The sequence below is a fragment of the Ovis canadensis genome, chromosome X, assembly GCF_042477335.2.
Source record: "Ovis canadensis isolate MfBH-ARS-UI-01 breed Bighorn chromosome X, ARS-UI_OviCan_v2, whole genome shotgun sequence".
NCBI lineage: Eukaryota > Metazoa > Chordata > Mammalia > Artiodactyla > Bovidae > Ovis > Ovis canadensis.
The window spans coordinates 1332577-1349711 of NC_091727.1; the positions used below are offsets into that span (position 1 = coordinate 1332577).

Sequence of the window (17135 nt, forward strand, 5' to 3'; positions counted from 1 at the left end):
ACAGGGCCAAAGGGCCACGCTGCAGCTGTGGCTGGCGACTGTCCCCAGAAAAGGTCTCTCCCCACCCCCACCCTGGGCGCCAGCTGCCTGGAATGGGTAAGAAGGCCCGGTGGCCTGCACCTCCCCATTCCTGCCTCTGGGGGGAAGATGCTTAGGGAATGCAAAGAACCTGCAAAGGAGGTTCTTGGCCAGTCTGGGAAGTAAGGATCAAGTCGTGTCCGACTCTGTGTGACCCCATGGGCTGTAGCCCCACCGGGCTCCTCTGTCCATGGGATTCTCCAGGCAAAAACACTGGAGTGGGTTGCCATGCCCTCCTCCAGGGAATCTTCCCCACCCAGGGATCGAACCCACGTCTCCTGCAGAGGCAGGCGGGTGCTTTACCGCTAAGGCCACCTGGGAAGCCCCAGGGGCGTCCGCCCTGCGCCCTTATAAGCCTCACCCACGCTCTGCGGTGTGCTGGTCCAGGCTGGACTCGGGCCGCGGGCTGCGGCGTGCAAGGCAGAGGGGAGCACACTTAACAGAGAAGGGGAGGGGAAGGGAGTCTGTCTAGGGGTTCCCAAGAAGACAGCAGAGGAAGCGGGGCGGAGAGACGCGGCCCGAGCCGGAGAGGGTTGGATTCCAGCCCGCGCGGCCCTCCCCGGCGGCTTGCTCCCCGGGGGCCCAGCGTTTGGGGCGGCGGCCGCGGGCGGGGCGAGTTCAGGCCGGGGCGGGGCGATGGCGCCGCTCCCGCCCCGGGTTCCGCCCGCCTGCCCGCCCCGCCCCGGGCGGGCCGGGTGGGGTAGTCCGGCCCACCCGCCGCAGCCCGTGCGGCAGCCCGCGCGCGCGCCACTCCCGGGACGCTCCCTGCGCTGCGAGGGGCGCACCATGGCGCGTCGGGCCGCCCTAACGCTGCTCCTGTTCGGCCTGCTCGGAAGCCTGGTGTCCACCCAGGGTGAGTGAGCGCCGGCCGGTGGGCACCCGCCGCCCCCGCACCCGACCACGACCAGGGGCGCGCGGATCGGACTTGGCCACCCGCGTTGGGACCCCAGGGAAGGGGGCGCGGCGAACCTTAAGAGGCGATCCGTGGCGGGTGGACATCGTTTGGCACGCAGTTTGGGGGGCGCACTTGGGGAGGGTTACCTGGGGGCGGACGGTGTCGGGGCTCACCTGCCTGGTGGGGGCGCACGATGCCGGGACACGCGCCTCGGTGGGAGGCTTACTTTGTGTGGCTGGAGCCGGGGCGCGCGGGGCGGATCGGCGCCGGGGACCCCTAGGGCTCTCCTCCCCACGGCAAGGATCCGCTATGCCAGCCGGTGGCCGACGCCGCAAGGAGGCGGGCTCCCTCTTTCCGCTCGCTTTCTCCCGGTGCGCCTTTGGAGGCGGACCCTCTCGAAGTTTTTTTTTTTTTTTGCAGTAGTTTGTTTGCTTTCAAATCCACAAAGTCTTCAAGTTGGAGGCACCCAATGGGCATTGGCGGCGGCCTCAGACCGCCCCCCGCCCCGAGACCCCACCTCCCGCTCTGTCCCTCTTCCCGTTTCGTTGCGGGGCCCACCCGTGCGCCCCTGCAGGGGCCCCGGTCCCAGCTGCGCGCGGGCCGGGCCTGGTGACGGCTGCTTTCCCGGAGCCACGCCCTACGGCCCCGGCCTAAATTTGGACTCGGCCCGGGAGCCTGAAACCCGGGAGAAGGGGAGGGAGGCAGGAAAAACTCGGAGGCCTGGAGACCATCAAGCGTTGTGTGTGTGTGTGTGTGTGTGTGTGTGTGTGTGTCTTAGGGCCGTGTGTCTTGATGAGCGCGCCACTCGGGTGCAGGGCTCGGCATCCAAGAGACGCCTAATGATCAGCTATGTAAAAACCCTGGAAAAAAATAAAGGACGCCCAGCGTGCCGTTGGGGGCATTTTTCTTTCTCCTTTTAAAATGGAAGTTGAGATCCTGGTTTCCAGCCTTCTCTGTCCTTTTAAAAGGAAAGTTGCTGGGTGTGGCTTAAAAAAAAAAAACAAACCGGTTTCTCCAATTAACGGTTGCTTTCTCTCCTTTATATATGGTTATTTTTTAAGGAAACAGCGGCAGGAAAGGTGTCCAGTCTTCAGGACTGGATAGATCAGTGGTAGGCATGGTTTAGGAACCAGACTGCAGGACCCCAAAGACCTAAAAAAAAATGTTGATATGGAAATTTCCAGCTCAGCGCTATGAAGGTTGCATTTTTTATGCCCTGGCTCCCGCCTGCTGTTTGTCTTAGGGAGGGCTTGCTAATTAATGTGTGAACTTTTAAACTGTGCCCCTTCCCTGGTGGCTCAGCTGCTAAAGAATCCGCCTGCTGTGCAGAAGACCCCGTTTGGATCCCTGGGTCGGGAAGATTTCCCTGGAGGAGGGCATGGCAACCCACTCCGGTATTCTGGCCTGGAGAACCCCATGGACAGAGGAGCCTGGTGGGCTGCATTCCGGGGGGGGGGGGCGGGGAGCGGTCACAAAAGCGGCTTTCAGTTTAAAACACGTTCAAGAACTTGTGAGTTTGGGGGGAGGCTTTAAAAGACATTCAGCCTGATCCACGGGGACTTGCTGGAATACTTTTATAGCGTGGTGGGGAGGGCCGGGATTGGGTTTCCTGTTTCTCTCTTTCCTGCCTTAAAACCTGCCTGGGTTTGCTCCACCGTAAAGTTCTCCGTGAGAGCGCTTTGTTGTTTGTCTGTTGCTGTGTGTGAGTCACACCGGCTGGCGAGAGTTTTTCTAGCCCCCGTGAGGCTGCACTGTTCGGCAGCTGCCCACCAGCTCGCTCTCCTGCGTGTGGTAGTATACGCGTGGCCGAGCTGCTCTGCTCGTTCATCCCGCCTTCTCCTTCCCCCGTTCTGTCCGTCCGATCCGTCCTCCACATCTGCCGCTCTCTTCCTGCCCTGCAGAGAGAGAGGTGCGTCTCTACCATTTTTCCCTCCATTCCGCATACACGGAAGCCTAGAGTCTTAACCCCTCGGATGGCCAGGCAAGTCTTTTCCTGCACCAGTTCTTAGGGTTAATAAGGCATAGTGCGTTTATGGATCTCCAGAAGTGCTTTTGTGGGTATATAACGGGCTTCCCTCAGAGAAGGCAGTGGCACCCCACTCCAGTACTCTTGCCTGGAAAATCCCATGGGCGGAGGAGCCTGGTGGGCTGCCGTCTATGGGGTCGCACAGAGTCGGGCACGACTGAGGTGACTTAGCAGTTAGCATGGGGGCTCAGATGGTAAAGAATCCATCCGCCTGCCAGTGCAGGAGCCCTGGGTTCGATTCCTGGGCCAGATAGATCCCCTGGAGGAGGGCATGGCAACCCACTCCACTGTTCTTGCCTGGAGAATCCCATGGACAGAGGAGCCTGGAGGGCTGCAGTTTATGGGGTCACAGAATAGTCAGACACGACTGAGCAACTAACCCTTCATGGACTTCCCTGGTGACCCAGTGGCTAAGACTTTGAGCTGCCAGTACAGTGGGCATGGTTTAGATTCCTAGTCGGGGAATTATTTCCACATGCTGCAAAGAAGACCCAGGGATCAAACCCCGGTCTCCTGAACTGCAGGCAAAGTCTCTACTGTCTGAGTCGTCAGGGGAGCCCCAGCTAGCACCTGGTGTCGTCAAAAAGAAAAAAAAAAAAAATATATATATATATATATATATATATAAAGTAAAAGCAGCTAAGTAAATGTCACCCCTTCAGTACAGGTTGTCAAAACAGGTTCCTTTAGCCATGCAAAATATTTACCCACCTTTGAAAAGGGCAGAGAAAGGACTTTGGCCTTGACTAGACAGACCTGTGTTGGCAAAGTCACGTCTCTGCTTTTCAATACGCTGTCTAGGTTGGTCACAGCTTTTCTTCCAGGGAGCAAGTGTCTTTTAATTTCATGGCTGCAGTCACCGTCTGCCGTGATTTTGGAGCCCGAGAAAATGAAGTCTGTCACTGTTTGCATTTTTCCCCATCTCTTTGCTATGAAGGGTTGGGACCAGATGATATGACTGTATGTATCATGAAAACAGTGAGGGAAGAGAAGTCTGTACCTGTTTCCAACAGAGCTTTTGTGGATTTTTTTTTTTTTTTTGGCTGCACTGGGGACTCAGATGATAAAGAATCCATCCGCTTACCAATGCCGGAGACCCAGGTTCTATTCCTGGGCACTGGGTCTTTGTTAGACTTCCCGGATGGCTCAGCGGTAAAGAATCCGCCTTCCAATCCAAGAGACCTGGGTTTGAACCCTGGGTCGGGAAGATCCCCTGGAGAAGGGAACGGCAACCCACTCCAGTCTTCTTGCTTGGAGAATCTCATGGACAGAGGAGCCTGGTGGGCTGCAGTCCACAGGGTCGCAAAAGAGTCAGACAGGCCTGAGCACACTCGCAAAGGGTCAGTCTCTTGTTGTGGCGAGTGTGGGTTACCGTCCAGTTGCAGAGCAGCAGGTCTGGGCATGGGGCGTCAGTCCCTGCGGCTCCCGGACTTGGGAGTCCAGACTCGGTAGCTGTACTGCCTGGACTTGGTTGCTCTGATGCATTTGGGATCATCCCGGACCGGGAATCGAACCTCTGTTCTCCTGCATTGGTGGGTGGATTCTTAACCAATGGACCACCGAGGAAGGCCCAGTCCTAATTAATTATCACCCTTACAACCATATGGGAGAAAGACACACACACACACACACACACACACACACACACACACTCTTCTACCACACTCAGCAGTTGTGAGTATTTTTTTATGCTCGTGTCCTCCTGGGAGAACGGCCTGGTTGTATGGGACACGCAAATGGTGTGTTGTGTTTGACTCTTTACGACCCCATGGACCGTGGCACCCCAGGCCTCCATGTCCATCACCAACTCCCAGAGCTTGCTCAAACTCATGTCCATGGAGTCAGTGATGCCACCCAGCCATCTCATCCTCTGTCGCCCCCTTCTCCTCCCGCCTTCAATCTTTCCCAACATCAGGGTCTTTTCCAATGAGTCAGGTCTTCCCATTAGGTGACCAAAGTATTGGAGTTTCAGCTTCAGCATCAGTCCTTTCAAGGAATATTCAGGAGTGAGTTCCTTTAGGATGGACTGGTTGGATCTCCTTGCAGTCCAAGGGACTCTCAGGAGTCTTCTCCGACACCACAGCTCAAAAGCATCAGTTCTTTGGCACTCAGCCTTCTTTACGGTCCAACTCTCCCATCCATACATGACGACTGGAAAAACCATAGCTTTGACTAGACGGACCTTTGTTGACAAAGTAGTGTCTCTGCTTTTTAATATGCTGTCTAGGTGGGTCATAGCTTTTCTTCCAATAAGCAAGCGTCTCTCAATTTCATGGCTGCAGTCACCATCTGCTGTGATTTTGAAGCCCCCACCCCTTCCCCAAGATGAAGTCTCTCAGTCTTTCCATTGTTTCCCTGTCTATTTTCTATGAAGGGTTGGACCAGGTGACATGACTGCACGTACGACCATAATAAAAAGTTTGAAAGGTCCCAGGAATCTCCAAAATATGACACACAGACAAGAAGCGAGCCCAAGTTACAGTGAAAATAGAGCCTGTAAATTTGGTGGCGTTGGAGCCGGATTGCCCCAAACCCTTGATTTGTTAAAATAAATAAATAACTGTCAAGGAAAACACAGTAAAACCAGGTCTGCCCGTGCCTGTCACAGCTGCAGCTGTATCTCTTCGTGTAGGGAAACAGAAGTTCCTTTTGGTTTTTTTTAAATTTCCTGTTCGTATTCTTCACCGGGTTCCTAGAGCAGTTTTGGGAGTTGGCGTATGGGTGTGTTAGTTTCAGCTTTGTCTTAGAATGAGTCGGTGCACCCACCGTTTAGCTAACTGAGATTTTTTTTTTTAAGTCTTGTAAACCGGAGACCAAAAAGTTCCTTTTTTTTTTTTTTTTTTATAATTCCCCAGTGTTTCTCCATGGGGTGGTGGGGTGGGGAGTTCGAGACCTCTGACGTGCTATGAGTTGAGTGCGTTCAAAGAAGAAGATCATCAGACAGGTCAGAGGAGCAAACACCAGGTTGCTTCTGCCCACACTTTGCTAAGTAACCCCTGGTATGGTTTCAGACCGGTTCGTGTCTCTGGGTGGACCTGGCTTCATAGTGAAACCTCTTTGTTCCTGAGGGTCACAGGCTGGGTGGGGACTTTGACATGCGTTTGCAAGTCTGAAACCTCTTTCTTTTTGCTCTGCGTTCTGCCCGTGAAAGTGTTTGATAGAATCTCTTTATTGTCCAGAAGAGACAGTCAGGACATCAGCAACTTTTCAAAGAGCCGAGTGATGATTCCTTAGGGTGCTTTTGAGAGAGAGAAAAAAAAAAAAAAAGATTACTTTAAAAAAAGTATATTTTTAATTGATTGATGATTGCTTTACAATATTGGCTTGGTTTCTGTCATGCAGCAACATGAATTAACCATCACTTCAGTTCAGTCGCTCATGCGTGTCCGACTCTGTGACCCCATGGACTGCAGCACGCCAGGCCTCCTGTCCATCACCAACTGCCGGAGTTCACCCAAACTTATGTCCATTGAGTCAGTGATGCTATCCAACCATCTCATCCTCTGTCATCCCCATAAGCGTACATATGTCTGGGATTCCCCAGCTGATACTAGTGGTAAAAAAAAAAAAAAAACCCACCTGCCAAATGTTAGGAGACCTGGGTTCAGTACCTGGATGGGGAAGATCCCCTGGAGGAGGGCATGGCAACCCACTCCAGTATCCTAGCCTGCAGAATCCCATGGACAGAGGAGCCCGGCAGGCTACAGTCCAGTGGGGTCGCAAAGAGTTGGACACGACTTAGCACGCACACACGTACATGTCCTCTGACTCTTGAATCCCACCTCCGAGTTTGCCTAACAGCTAATCTTTCAGCAGAAACTCTGCAGGCCAGAAGGGAATGGAAGGATACCTTTAAAGTACTGAAAGAAAAAAAAAAGTAATCTACAACCAAGATTACCTGCAAGGATCTCATTCAACATTGATAGGGAAATCAAAAGGTTTACAGATAAGCAGTTACTATAGAGCGTTTAACACCAGCAAACCAGCTTTCCAGCAAATAACTAAAGGCACTTCCGTAGGGCAGCACCCACAGGAGGAAGGAAAGACCTAGAACGATGAAGGATCCTGACCCAGAACGATGAAGAATCCGCCAGGAGGAACCCAGATACGTCAATCATTGATTTCCCAGTGTCTGCAGAGAGTTAGGGTGAATTCCCGCTTGTTCACCGCCCTTCCTTGAGCACGCGGCTAAAGTCAGAAGGGTTGCATTCCAGAGCTTGGAAGGTATTAGTCATCCCCAGACCCTGTAGCCAAAAACATTGTGACCACTTCTTTTTATCAGCGTCCCTCCCCTTCTCCCACCCCTCACCCCCACCCCCAGCCTTGTCTGATTGCACTCTGTCCCTCTGCAAACCAACCAGAAGCGTCTTGGTGGTGTAACCGCGAGGGCGCGGTGGACCGCATTAGGGGTAGACAGCAAGCAGATGATGCTGCCTCTGGGGCGGGCGAGGAGGCGTGCAGATTTCTCTTTGCAGGGCGAGAATTCAAGTGTGGCCCATCACCATCTGCTGTGATGGTCTTAGAGGTCAGTGATCCGTGGAGGATCCAGATGCCTTCATCTTGGGCACAGAATGAAGCCTTGCTGGACAAAGGGAGCCAGGCAGGTGAATTCTTCAGTGCTTGAACAAGGGTTCACACGGTGTAGGATGAAGACAGAGGGCCTGGGTGGGTCTGAGAGCGGCTTGGTGGGGGAGGGGGCCGTCATGGGAGGTGAGGTCACGGGGATGGGGTGCTTGCCTGACCCATGAGAGCATCCCCCACCCCTGCCACTGTGCTGAGGACTGAGTTAAGGACCACTGGCCTGACTGGGGCTTCCCTGCTGGTGCAGCTGGTAAAGAATCTGCCTGCAATGTGGGAGACCCGGGTTCGATCCCTGGGTCAGGAAGATCCCCTGGAGGAGGGCGTGGCAAACACTCTTGCCTGGAGGATCCCTGTTGACAGAGGAGTCCGGCGGGCTACAGTCCACGGGGTCGGAAAAAGTCAGACAGGACTAAAGCGACTTGGCACAGCATGCAGGGCCTGGCTGGACTGAGGCAGCCCTTGGTAGATGGGATTGATGATTGATGGATGGATGATGGGTTATAGATTTATAGGTGACGGACAGGATGCATGCCTAGCTAGATAGCTAAGGTCAATAGATGAAGTAATTGCACAGTTGGATGGATGCATGTAATGATTGGACAGTTGGATGGATGGAGGCATATAGGTAGGTAGATCTTGACGTTTTCCAGTGGTCATGTATGGATGTGAGTTGGACTGTGAAGAAGGCTGAGCACCGAAGAATTGATGCTTTTGATCTGTGGTGTTGGAGAAGACTCTTGAGAGTCCCTTGGACTGCAAGCAGATCCAACCAGTCCATTCTAAAGGAGATCAGCCCTGGGTGTTCACTGGCAGGACTGATGTTGAAGCTGAAACTCCAATACTTTGGCCACCTCATGCGAAGAGTTGACTCACTGGAAAAGACTTTGATGCTGGGAGGGATTGGGGGCAGGAGGAGAAGGGGACGACAGAGGATGAGATGGCTGGATGGCATCACCGACTCGATGGGCATGAGTTTGAGCAGGCTCTGGGAGATGGTGGTGGACAGGGAGGCCTGGCGTGCTGCAGTCCATGGGGTCACAAAGAGTCAGGCATGACTGAGTGACTGAACTGAACTGAGATCTTGAAAGTGAAAGTCGCTCAGTCGTGTCCGCCTCTTTGCGACCCCCATGGACTGTACAGCCCAAGGAAGTCTCCAGGCCAGAATCCTGGGAGTGGGTAGCCTTTCCCTTCTGCAGGAGATAGATGTTAGATGAATGATCACACATAAATGATACATAAATTGTAGATAAGGTGAATAGACCAGCTAGACTCCTTATAAGCTTCTCACGAGGCTGTGGCTTGTCCTCTCTGCATTCCTGCAAGATAAGGGGACTCAGGGCTGGGGAAGAAGGTGAGTGTCGCCTGTGGTATAGACTACACACCCTGTCCGGCTGCAGGAAGCAAGCTTCCCTGTCCGCCTCTGCAAAGGCGGATGCTGGCTTCCCCCGAGATCCCACCTGCCCCCCCAAAACTTCTCCCCAGCTTGCGCTTCACCTCTGTAACCGCTGATGGATCTAATCCATTGTAATCATGCCCGGGGCGTCTACACTGTGTGAGAAGAGGGCTGAGCTCCGGAGAAGGGCTGCTTGCCCCCTGTGGTGCTGCACAAGGGCTCTCTGAGAGGGCTCCCTCAGACAGCCGGGAGATGCCGCCGTGGAGGTGGTTCGGTGTCCTGCACCCACGGGATGACTGATCTTTGCTGACTCGGTGTCATGGTCTGCCCGTCCTCCCGTTGGAGTGTGCCCACGTGTCACCCTGGCGGGACTCCAGGGAAGATGGACCGTGGCCTTGAGCTCCGTGCTGGGCACCCGGAGGCTTGGTGGTTATTAGGGGCACAGACTCGTGGTTTCTGCGGCAAAGCCCCAGACGGTGTCCCCCACGAGGAGCCCAGTGCGCAGGCCTTGGGGACGCCCGGGGTCTCGAGAGGATGGGATGACGGAAGGAAGGAGACCAGCTGGCCGAGCGTGATGGGGAGGATGCTAGGTGATGATTCACTGCCTGGTGCCCTCTCTGGGGCCCGCCTCGCCCCGTCTGAGTCACGGGGTGCCCCCCTCCCTGTCCCCTCCTCCAGCACATCCGGAGGCTTGAAGGGGCACCGCCTGCAAACCACAGACGCGCTGCAGGCTTCCGGCCTGGGGGCTGGGGTCCTGCCACGCTCTGCAGCGAGCGAACCGCTTTGACGGTTTCTGCCTCTGAGGTCTGCCCCGGGCACTCAGCTTCTGGTCGTGTGGACAGTCCGCCCCGCCTCCATGATCGCTGGGGTGGGGCTTGGGCTGGGGGGGGGGTCTGTGTATGGGCCTCCCCGCCGAGGTGGGAGGCACTCAGGGGAGCCGTCAGCTTCTTGAAGTCGGGGTGGGGAGACAGGAGGCAGCCTCTGGGGAGAGCGGGGTCCTGGTCAACGTGGAGACGCCGCCCAGGTGACGGGTGGAGAACCATCCCGGCTGGGCGTCTGAGCCTGCAGTGAGCGCCGCTAAGCAGGGAGGCAGTGTGTGCGCACCCCCTCAGACAGAAGGTGTGTGCACTGGTTCAATACGTATTCACGCACACGCAGCGCTTGTTCAATACGTATTCACGCGCACGCGCACACACAGCGCTTGTGCAATACGTATTCACGCGCATGCGCACACACGCGTAGACGCACCCGTGAACGCGTACCTGCAGCGCACACATCCGCACCAGGGTGAACGTCGCCATCGCTCAGTCATGTCTGACTCTCTGCAACCCCGTGGACGAGGGAGCCTGGCGGGCCGGCCACGGGATGCTCCAGGCAGGAACACTGGAGTGGGTCGCCATGCCCTCCTCCAGGGGGTCTTCCCGACCCAGGGACCCAGCCTGCATCGCCTGCGTGGGGAGGCGGGTGCCTTACCTTCCGAGCCGCCTGGGAAGCCCAGATGTAGGAGTGTGTGCGTCTGAGTCTTAAACCCCTTATTCATCGCCCCACCGCCACTTCTGCCTTTTGGGAACCACAAGTTTGTCCCCTGTGTCTGTGAACCTGTTTTGGTTTTATAAATAGCTTCACTGGTCTAATGTTTTTTTTTACATTGTACACGTCAGCGATACATGATATCTGGCTTTCTGTGTCTGACTGACTTCACTGAGTATAATCGTCTCCAGGTCCACCCATGTGGCCGCAAACGGCATGACTGCATTCTTTTTTTTTAAATAATACCTGTCTGCCTGTTCTTAATACACACGTGGGGGGAAAAATCACGCACAGAGACACACTGCCCCACACTCTACACACCCAAGCCACACATCGGTATAGGAACCCCCGCCTGCACACACACCGCAAATCCACACATCCACACTGCACACAGAAAGCAAGCACACGTACCTATACGGATACACGCATGCAAACACCCCATACCACACACCTGCACACCAACCCCTGTGGGTCCCAAGTGAGTGAGAGTCGCTCAGTCGTGTCTGACTCTTTGCGACCCCATGGATTGTAGCCCCGCCAGGCTCCTCTGCCCATGGGATTCTCCAGGCAAGAATACTGGAGAGGGTTGCCATGCCCTCCTCCAGGGGGTCTTCCCGACCCAGGGATCGAACCCGGGTCTCCCGCATTGCAGGCAGATTCTTTACCATCTGAGCTGCCAGGGAATCCCCAGCCACTCTAAATGGGCACAGATACATACACACACACACTCAGTCACTCAGCACACAAAGCTGCCCACCCGCCCGCATCCACACAAAAGAGGAAGGGAGAGGGAGGCGGTTCTAGTCTTTCTGTGTGACATTCTGCAGGACGGAACATGTCGTGACCGTCTGGAGCTTCCCGGGGATGAAAGTGGCCTGTTAGATGCCCGGCACTTCCTGAGGTTGGGGGGAGGGGTGGTGCGTGTCATCTTTGATTTGTGCACATTTGCAAAGACCCTGATTCTGGGGAAGATTGAGGGCGGGAGGAGAAGGGGGCGACAGAGGATGAGATGGTTGGAAGGCATCCCCGACTCAATGGACATGAGTTTGGGTAAACTCCGGCAGGTGGTGATGGAGAGGGAGGCCTGGCGTGCTGCAGTCCGTGGGGTCGCAGAGTCGGACACGACTGAGTAACTGGACTGATTGGAACAGTGATCCTTCAGTCGGCCACCATTCTCCTTCCTGCTGACCGGACGCTCAGCAGAATTACCTTGGCTTTTCTTCATTTCATCGTTAATTGGAAATAGAAATGGTGTTGACATCGTTTCAATAAAGCAGCCAGCAACCGGATAGAACAACAGCGGAATAAAGGCAGTTCCCCCCTTCTCGGCAGCAGTTAAGAAAGAAAAGGAAAAGTTATCCTTTTCCGGATCGTCTGGTGTTTCTACAGGAAGTACGTTTTGGTTGTTTAGTTATAGACAGTTATGCCACGGGTTTTCCTCTCCACGTCTTTCTCCGTCGTGTGTTGGAAATTGGGCTTTTCCGGTAACTCAGATGGTGAAGAATCCTGCCAGTGCAGGAGACACGGGTTGGATCCCTGGGGCGTGAAGAACCCCCTGGAGGAAGGAATGGCTACCCACCCCAGTGCTGAAAGCTGTTCCCTGCCGATTTCGAAAGACCTGCTTTTTTTTTTTTAGAATAACTCACGTGCAGAATTATCCTGGTTTCCCGCTAGTTTAATTGATGTTAAACCCGGAGATCGTCGACAGTCTAAAGCATAAAGCTGACATGTTCTTACTTTTAGGCTTCAGGGTGAATATTCCAAGAGAGAACTCAACACGTGATCCACCTTCCAAAACCACGCCCCCTTCTTATTGTTTCCTTACCTTCCAAATTTAATTTTTCGTAACTAACTGGACTGTTTTTTTTTTTTTCCAGATGATTTCGATTTATCGCTCGCCCTTGATGGTAAGTCAGATTGCAAGCATTTTATAGACTCGGAATAGATTCTATACATTCTATGCTATACTATATTCTATTGTATACCATATTACTATTAGTAGATCTTTTGAAACACGTCTAAACGGCGATCACCAGGCTCACATTTGTTGAGGAAAATCGAGATGCTCTCATCGGGATACGTTAATCCTTTTTTTTTGGATTGAATAACTTCCGTACTCTGTGGCGGTCAGGAGGCCACATGGGATTGCCAGGCGCTTGGAGAAGTGGGTGGTCCCCTGTGGGCTGGTCTTTGGTGAGCTGATTTCCTGTGGACTGATCTCCCATGGGCTGATTCCCTGTGGACTGGTCTCCCGTGGGCTGTCCCCCGTGGGCTGGTCTCCTGTGGGCTGGTTTTCCATGGACTGGTTCCCTGTAGGCTGGTCTCCCGTGGGCTGGTCCCCTGTGGACTGGTTTTCCATGGACTGGTCCCCTGTGGGCTGATTTCCTGTGGGCTTGTCCCTTGTGGGCTGGTCTCCTGTGAGCTGGACTTTTGTGAGCTGGTTTCTTGTGGGCTGATTTCCTGTGGGCTGTCCTTTGTGGGCTGGTTTCTGTGGACTGGTCCCTCATGGGCTGATTTCCTGTGGGCTTGTCCCCCGTGGGCTGGTTATCTATGGACTGGTCTCCTGTGGGCTGGTCCCCCATGGGCTGGTTTCTTGTGGGCTAATTTCCTGTGGGCTTGTCCCTTGTGGGCTGGTCCCCTATGGGCTGGTCTCCCGTGGGCTGTCCCCCGTGGGCTGGTTTCCTGGGGGCTGGTCCTCTGTGGGCTGATTTCCTGTGGGCTTGTCCCTTGTGGGCTGGTCTCCCGTGGGCTGGTTTTCCATGGACTGGTCCCCCGTGGGCTGGTCTCCTGTCGGCTGGACTTTTGTGAGCTGGTTTCTCACGGGCTGATTTTCTGTGGGCTGGCTTCTGTGAGCTGGTCCCCCGTGGGCTGGTCCCCCGTGGGCTGGCTTCTGTGGGCCGGCCCCCCGTGGGCTGTTCCGCCGGGATCACACTGACTCCATCCCTCATCCTGTGGCTGCATCTCCCCAATCTCCCCATCTCCTTTCACGCGGCCACTTGGCATCAGCGCCTCTCCATCTCCCAGTCTCCGTCTCGTAAGGGCCCTCGTCTGTAAGGGTCTGTGCTAATACACCATGAACCCCCACCTTCACCAGCGTTACTTGCAAAGACCCTCTTTGTAAAGAAGGTTGGATGCTAAGGCTCCCGTGGAATCTGGGGGCCCAGGATCCATCCCAGGACATCTCTTTTTAGCTCCTGGGGTCCGATGTGGAGGCGTCAGTGAAACCACAAGAGCAGCAGCGTTCCCAAAAGCCATCGGTTGGGGGTGTTCGGGAGGGGGATAGTCTTATTCTTGATGGTGAGAGTCTTCTTCTGCTTGGCTGCTGGGAAGAGGTGATCTCAGCCCCACTCTGCCTTGCTGCCCAGAGGGTCAGCCTTGGTGGGAGTCCCAGGCGGCCAAAAGGGTGCCCTGCCCAAGAAACCGGAACAGCCTTTTAGTTTTAGCCAGGGGTCCGCTGTCCCCCTGCTCCCCCAGCTCCTGCAAAGGCCCCGAGCTCTGCCCCGTGTCCTGCTGCTGAACGGCTGTTCTCTGGGCTTCCTCTTCCGCTCCTTGGCCGCTGGCTGAGCTGTCTGGAAAACATGATGCTTCAGACATTTTCTGACTCTTTATTTTTTTTCTTTCTTTCTCTGAAACGTATTTATTTGGCTCTGCTGGGCCTTTGTGGCAGACCGTGGACTTTCTCTAGTTTTGGCGAGCGGGGGTTACTCTCTAGTTGGGGTACACGGGCTTCTCATTTTGGGGGCTCCGCTTGTTGCAGAGCAGGGGTCCTAGGCCACGCAGGATTCAAGAGTTTTATCTTGAAGTGATTCAAGAGTTGTGGGAGCGTGGGCTTACTTGCCTTGTGGGATCTTCCCAGATCAGGGCTTGAATCCCTTACCCCTGCATTAGCAGGGGGATCCTTAACTCCTGGACCCACCCAGGGAAGACCACCTCTCTCTGACTGTTTTGAAGGAAAACAGGAGAGCGTGGAGGGTTGACTGTGTTTCCCAGTCACCAGATTTCCTGGCTGAAATGTCTTTTCTCTTTCACAGATGACAAGAAACCCACTCCTCCTCCACAAAAACCAGCGCCCGGTAAGAAGCAGAGGTGCTCAGCGTCCAAAAACACAGCACAGAAGCTGTCATGCACCCCACTTTCACCAGGAGCTGGGGGAGATGCAGACGGCTAGATGCCCGCAATGGATACAGCCTGGTTAATATTTGAACGATGCTGTGATGTCTCACGTCCAGCAGCGGCCGTAAAAGAGCAGACGCTGACACTTTGGCGAGCTGCTCTGGGGGTCCCGTGGGAAGCATCTCTTTATGCCGAGTATCTGTTACTGGATTTCAATACTCATCTCTTGGGAGGAGCAATTTTAGAAGCTGGGACCCTCTTATAACCCGTGAGCAGACTCAGATCTCAGTGTCCACGAGGACCATACCTGATGTCACTCACCCTTTCTGGAAAAATCTCAAGATTCAGAGACCAGTGACAGAACTGCCTAAGGATCAGATTCACTGGGGTGTGGGGGCGGCTTCCCAGGTGGGGCTAGTGGGAAAGAACCCGCCTGCCAGTGTAGGAGACGTGAGAGACGCAGGTTCGACCCCTGAGTCGGGAAGATCCCCTGGTGGAGGGCGTGGCAACCCACTCCAGTCCAGTATTCTTGCCTGGAGAATCCCACGGACAGAAGGGCTGGGTAGGGTACAGTCCATGGGGTTGCAGGGAGTTGGATACAACTGAAGTGACTTAGGTCACACACAGACACACGCACGCACGCACGCACGCACGCACAGATTCACTGGGGGTTAGCCGCCCAGCATTCAATCAATGCCCAAAGTTAACCGAGCTCTTATCACTTATTTATATATACATATGTATATATAACAGCTCCGTTTAATTATTGGATTTCTCATGTAAAAAGGTGAAAGTGTTAGTCAGTCATGTCTGACTCTCTGCAAGCCCGTGAACGGTGTAGCCCGCCAGGCTCCTCCATCTGTGGGACTGTCCAAGCAGGAATGCCGGAGTGGGTTGCCATTGCCCTCTCCAGGGGATCTCCCTGACCCAGGGGTCGAACCTGGGTCTTTTGCATTGCAGGCCATGTCTTTACTGTCTGAGCTACCAGGGAAGCGTCGTGAGTAAAGGATAGCATTACTCATGTGACTCTGTGTTTGGCCCACCCATGCGTGCAGAACGTGCTGGCTGAGTCACTGTTGGACAGCGGAAATGTGAACCATCACGAGCTCCCTGGAACGCTGATGGTGTTTCCTGCGTATGACTCACGATGGCTCAGAACCTTGTGCTGGGTGGGCACAGAACCTCTCCTGGGTGTCTCTGGGACTTGAGTCCTTAAGACAAAGAAGGCCACCTCTAAAATCTCCAACCCTCTGAAACATCACATCAGTTTATCGAGCACGCCTGGGTCAGCCGAATCACTTTTTCACTGGATGTGAACCCAAATCAGGCCACGCGTTTCTGTTGTTGTATTATAACAACTATGTTGCCAGAGTCACGGGCGACTTGGGAGAGTTGGTTTCAGGGTGGACAGTCAACGGGGAAAGAATTGTCTGCAGACAGAAGCCGGAATTCCACCTTGGTCCAGGGGGCCCATAACTGATTGATAGATACCTTTCAGGATTTTGACTTTTCCCTTTGATTCTTTTCCTGGAAGAGAAGAAGGGTGTGAACACGGTCAGGAGTTCCGTATTGCGGTTGGTACACACTGATACGTTCTACTGTCTGCGTGGAAAGCCATTTCTGCAGAACTTCAGTTCACGCAGAACTCCAGTGTTCACTGTCTTTTCTCCTTTAGGGAATGATGACTTCGATTTGACCGATGCCATTGGTGGTGGAGGAGACGGTAAGTAGTCTTGTCGGAAATCTCCTGTGGGTCTGACCTGGTTATTGGATCATTTCAAAGAGGCTTTTTTCTCTTTTAATGAAATCAAATGAGTTTGCCCCCCGGAAAAGCCTAAGGAACGGGTGTTATTGTTTGTTCGTTCTGAGCTTTTGGCTTTTGTCTGTCTTCTTTGGATTTAGAACTTACGGTGTCTGCGGGATATGAGACAGAATGAAAACACCCTGGGCAGGGCTGGCCTCGTGGGGTCGTGGGGTCACGCCCTGTAGGTCTTCCATCCTTGGTGGAACGAAGGCTGTGTGGCCGCTGTATTCAAAATAGTAGAACAGTTTGAGCAAGGATATGCAAAATGCATTCTCAGTTGGCACCGGACCCCACAAATTCTGTGGCGGGCCCAGCCATCTGCTTTATTTGCTATTGGAAGTGAAGTGTTACAGCTGGATGCTGACAGACAGAAACCCGCAGGTGGCTGCGTGTACGTATCCCCACCGTGACAAGGTGTCCCCGGCCGTGACGAAGGGCACACTTTCATTTCCCACAGTCCGGTTAGCCAGCTGTATGCAAATGCTTCCCAGATGGCGCTTAGTGGTAAAGAACCCGCCTGCCGCTGCGCCAGATGTAAGAGACGCGGGTTTGATCCCTGGGTCGGGAAGATTCCCTGGAGGAGGGCATGGCACCCCACTCCAGTATCCTTGCCTGGAGAATCCCATGGACAGAGGAGCCTGGCGGGCCACAGTCCATGGGGTCACAGAGAGTCGGACACGCCTGGAGCGACTTGGCACCCACACGTGCAAACGCG

At 54.4% G+C, this 17135-nt stretch overlaps 1 protein-coding gene across 2 annotated transcripts in view; it reads left to right on the forward strand.

Annotated features, from left to right (window-relative positions):
- The first annotated feature begins 411 nt into the window (after positions 1 to 411).
- The window catches only part of LOC138431373 (CD99 antigen), a 31393-nt gene continuing 14669 nt past the window's right edge, over positions 412 to 17135 (forward strand). The window contains exons 1-4 of one of the 2 annotated variants that reach the window (XM_069573489.2): positions 412 to 931; positions 12381 to 12410; positions 14535 to 14576; positions 16292 to 16339. In XM_069573489.2, coding sequence (XP_069429590.2) covers positions 715 to 931; positions 12381 to 12410; positions 14535 to 14576; positions 16292 to 16339 — 337 coding nt within the window. In that variant the 5' untranslated portion in view covers positions 412 to 714. The remainder of the gene's footprint in view (positions 932 to 12380; positions 12411 to 14534; positions 14577 to 16291; positions 16340 to 17135) is intronic. The other variant, XM_069573490.2, reaches the window with a different exon arrangement.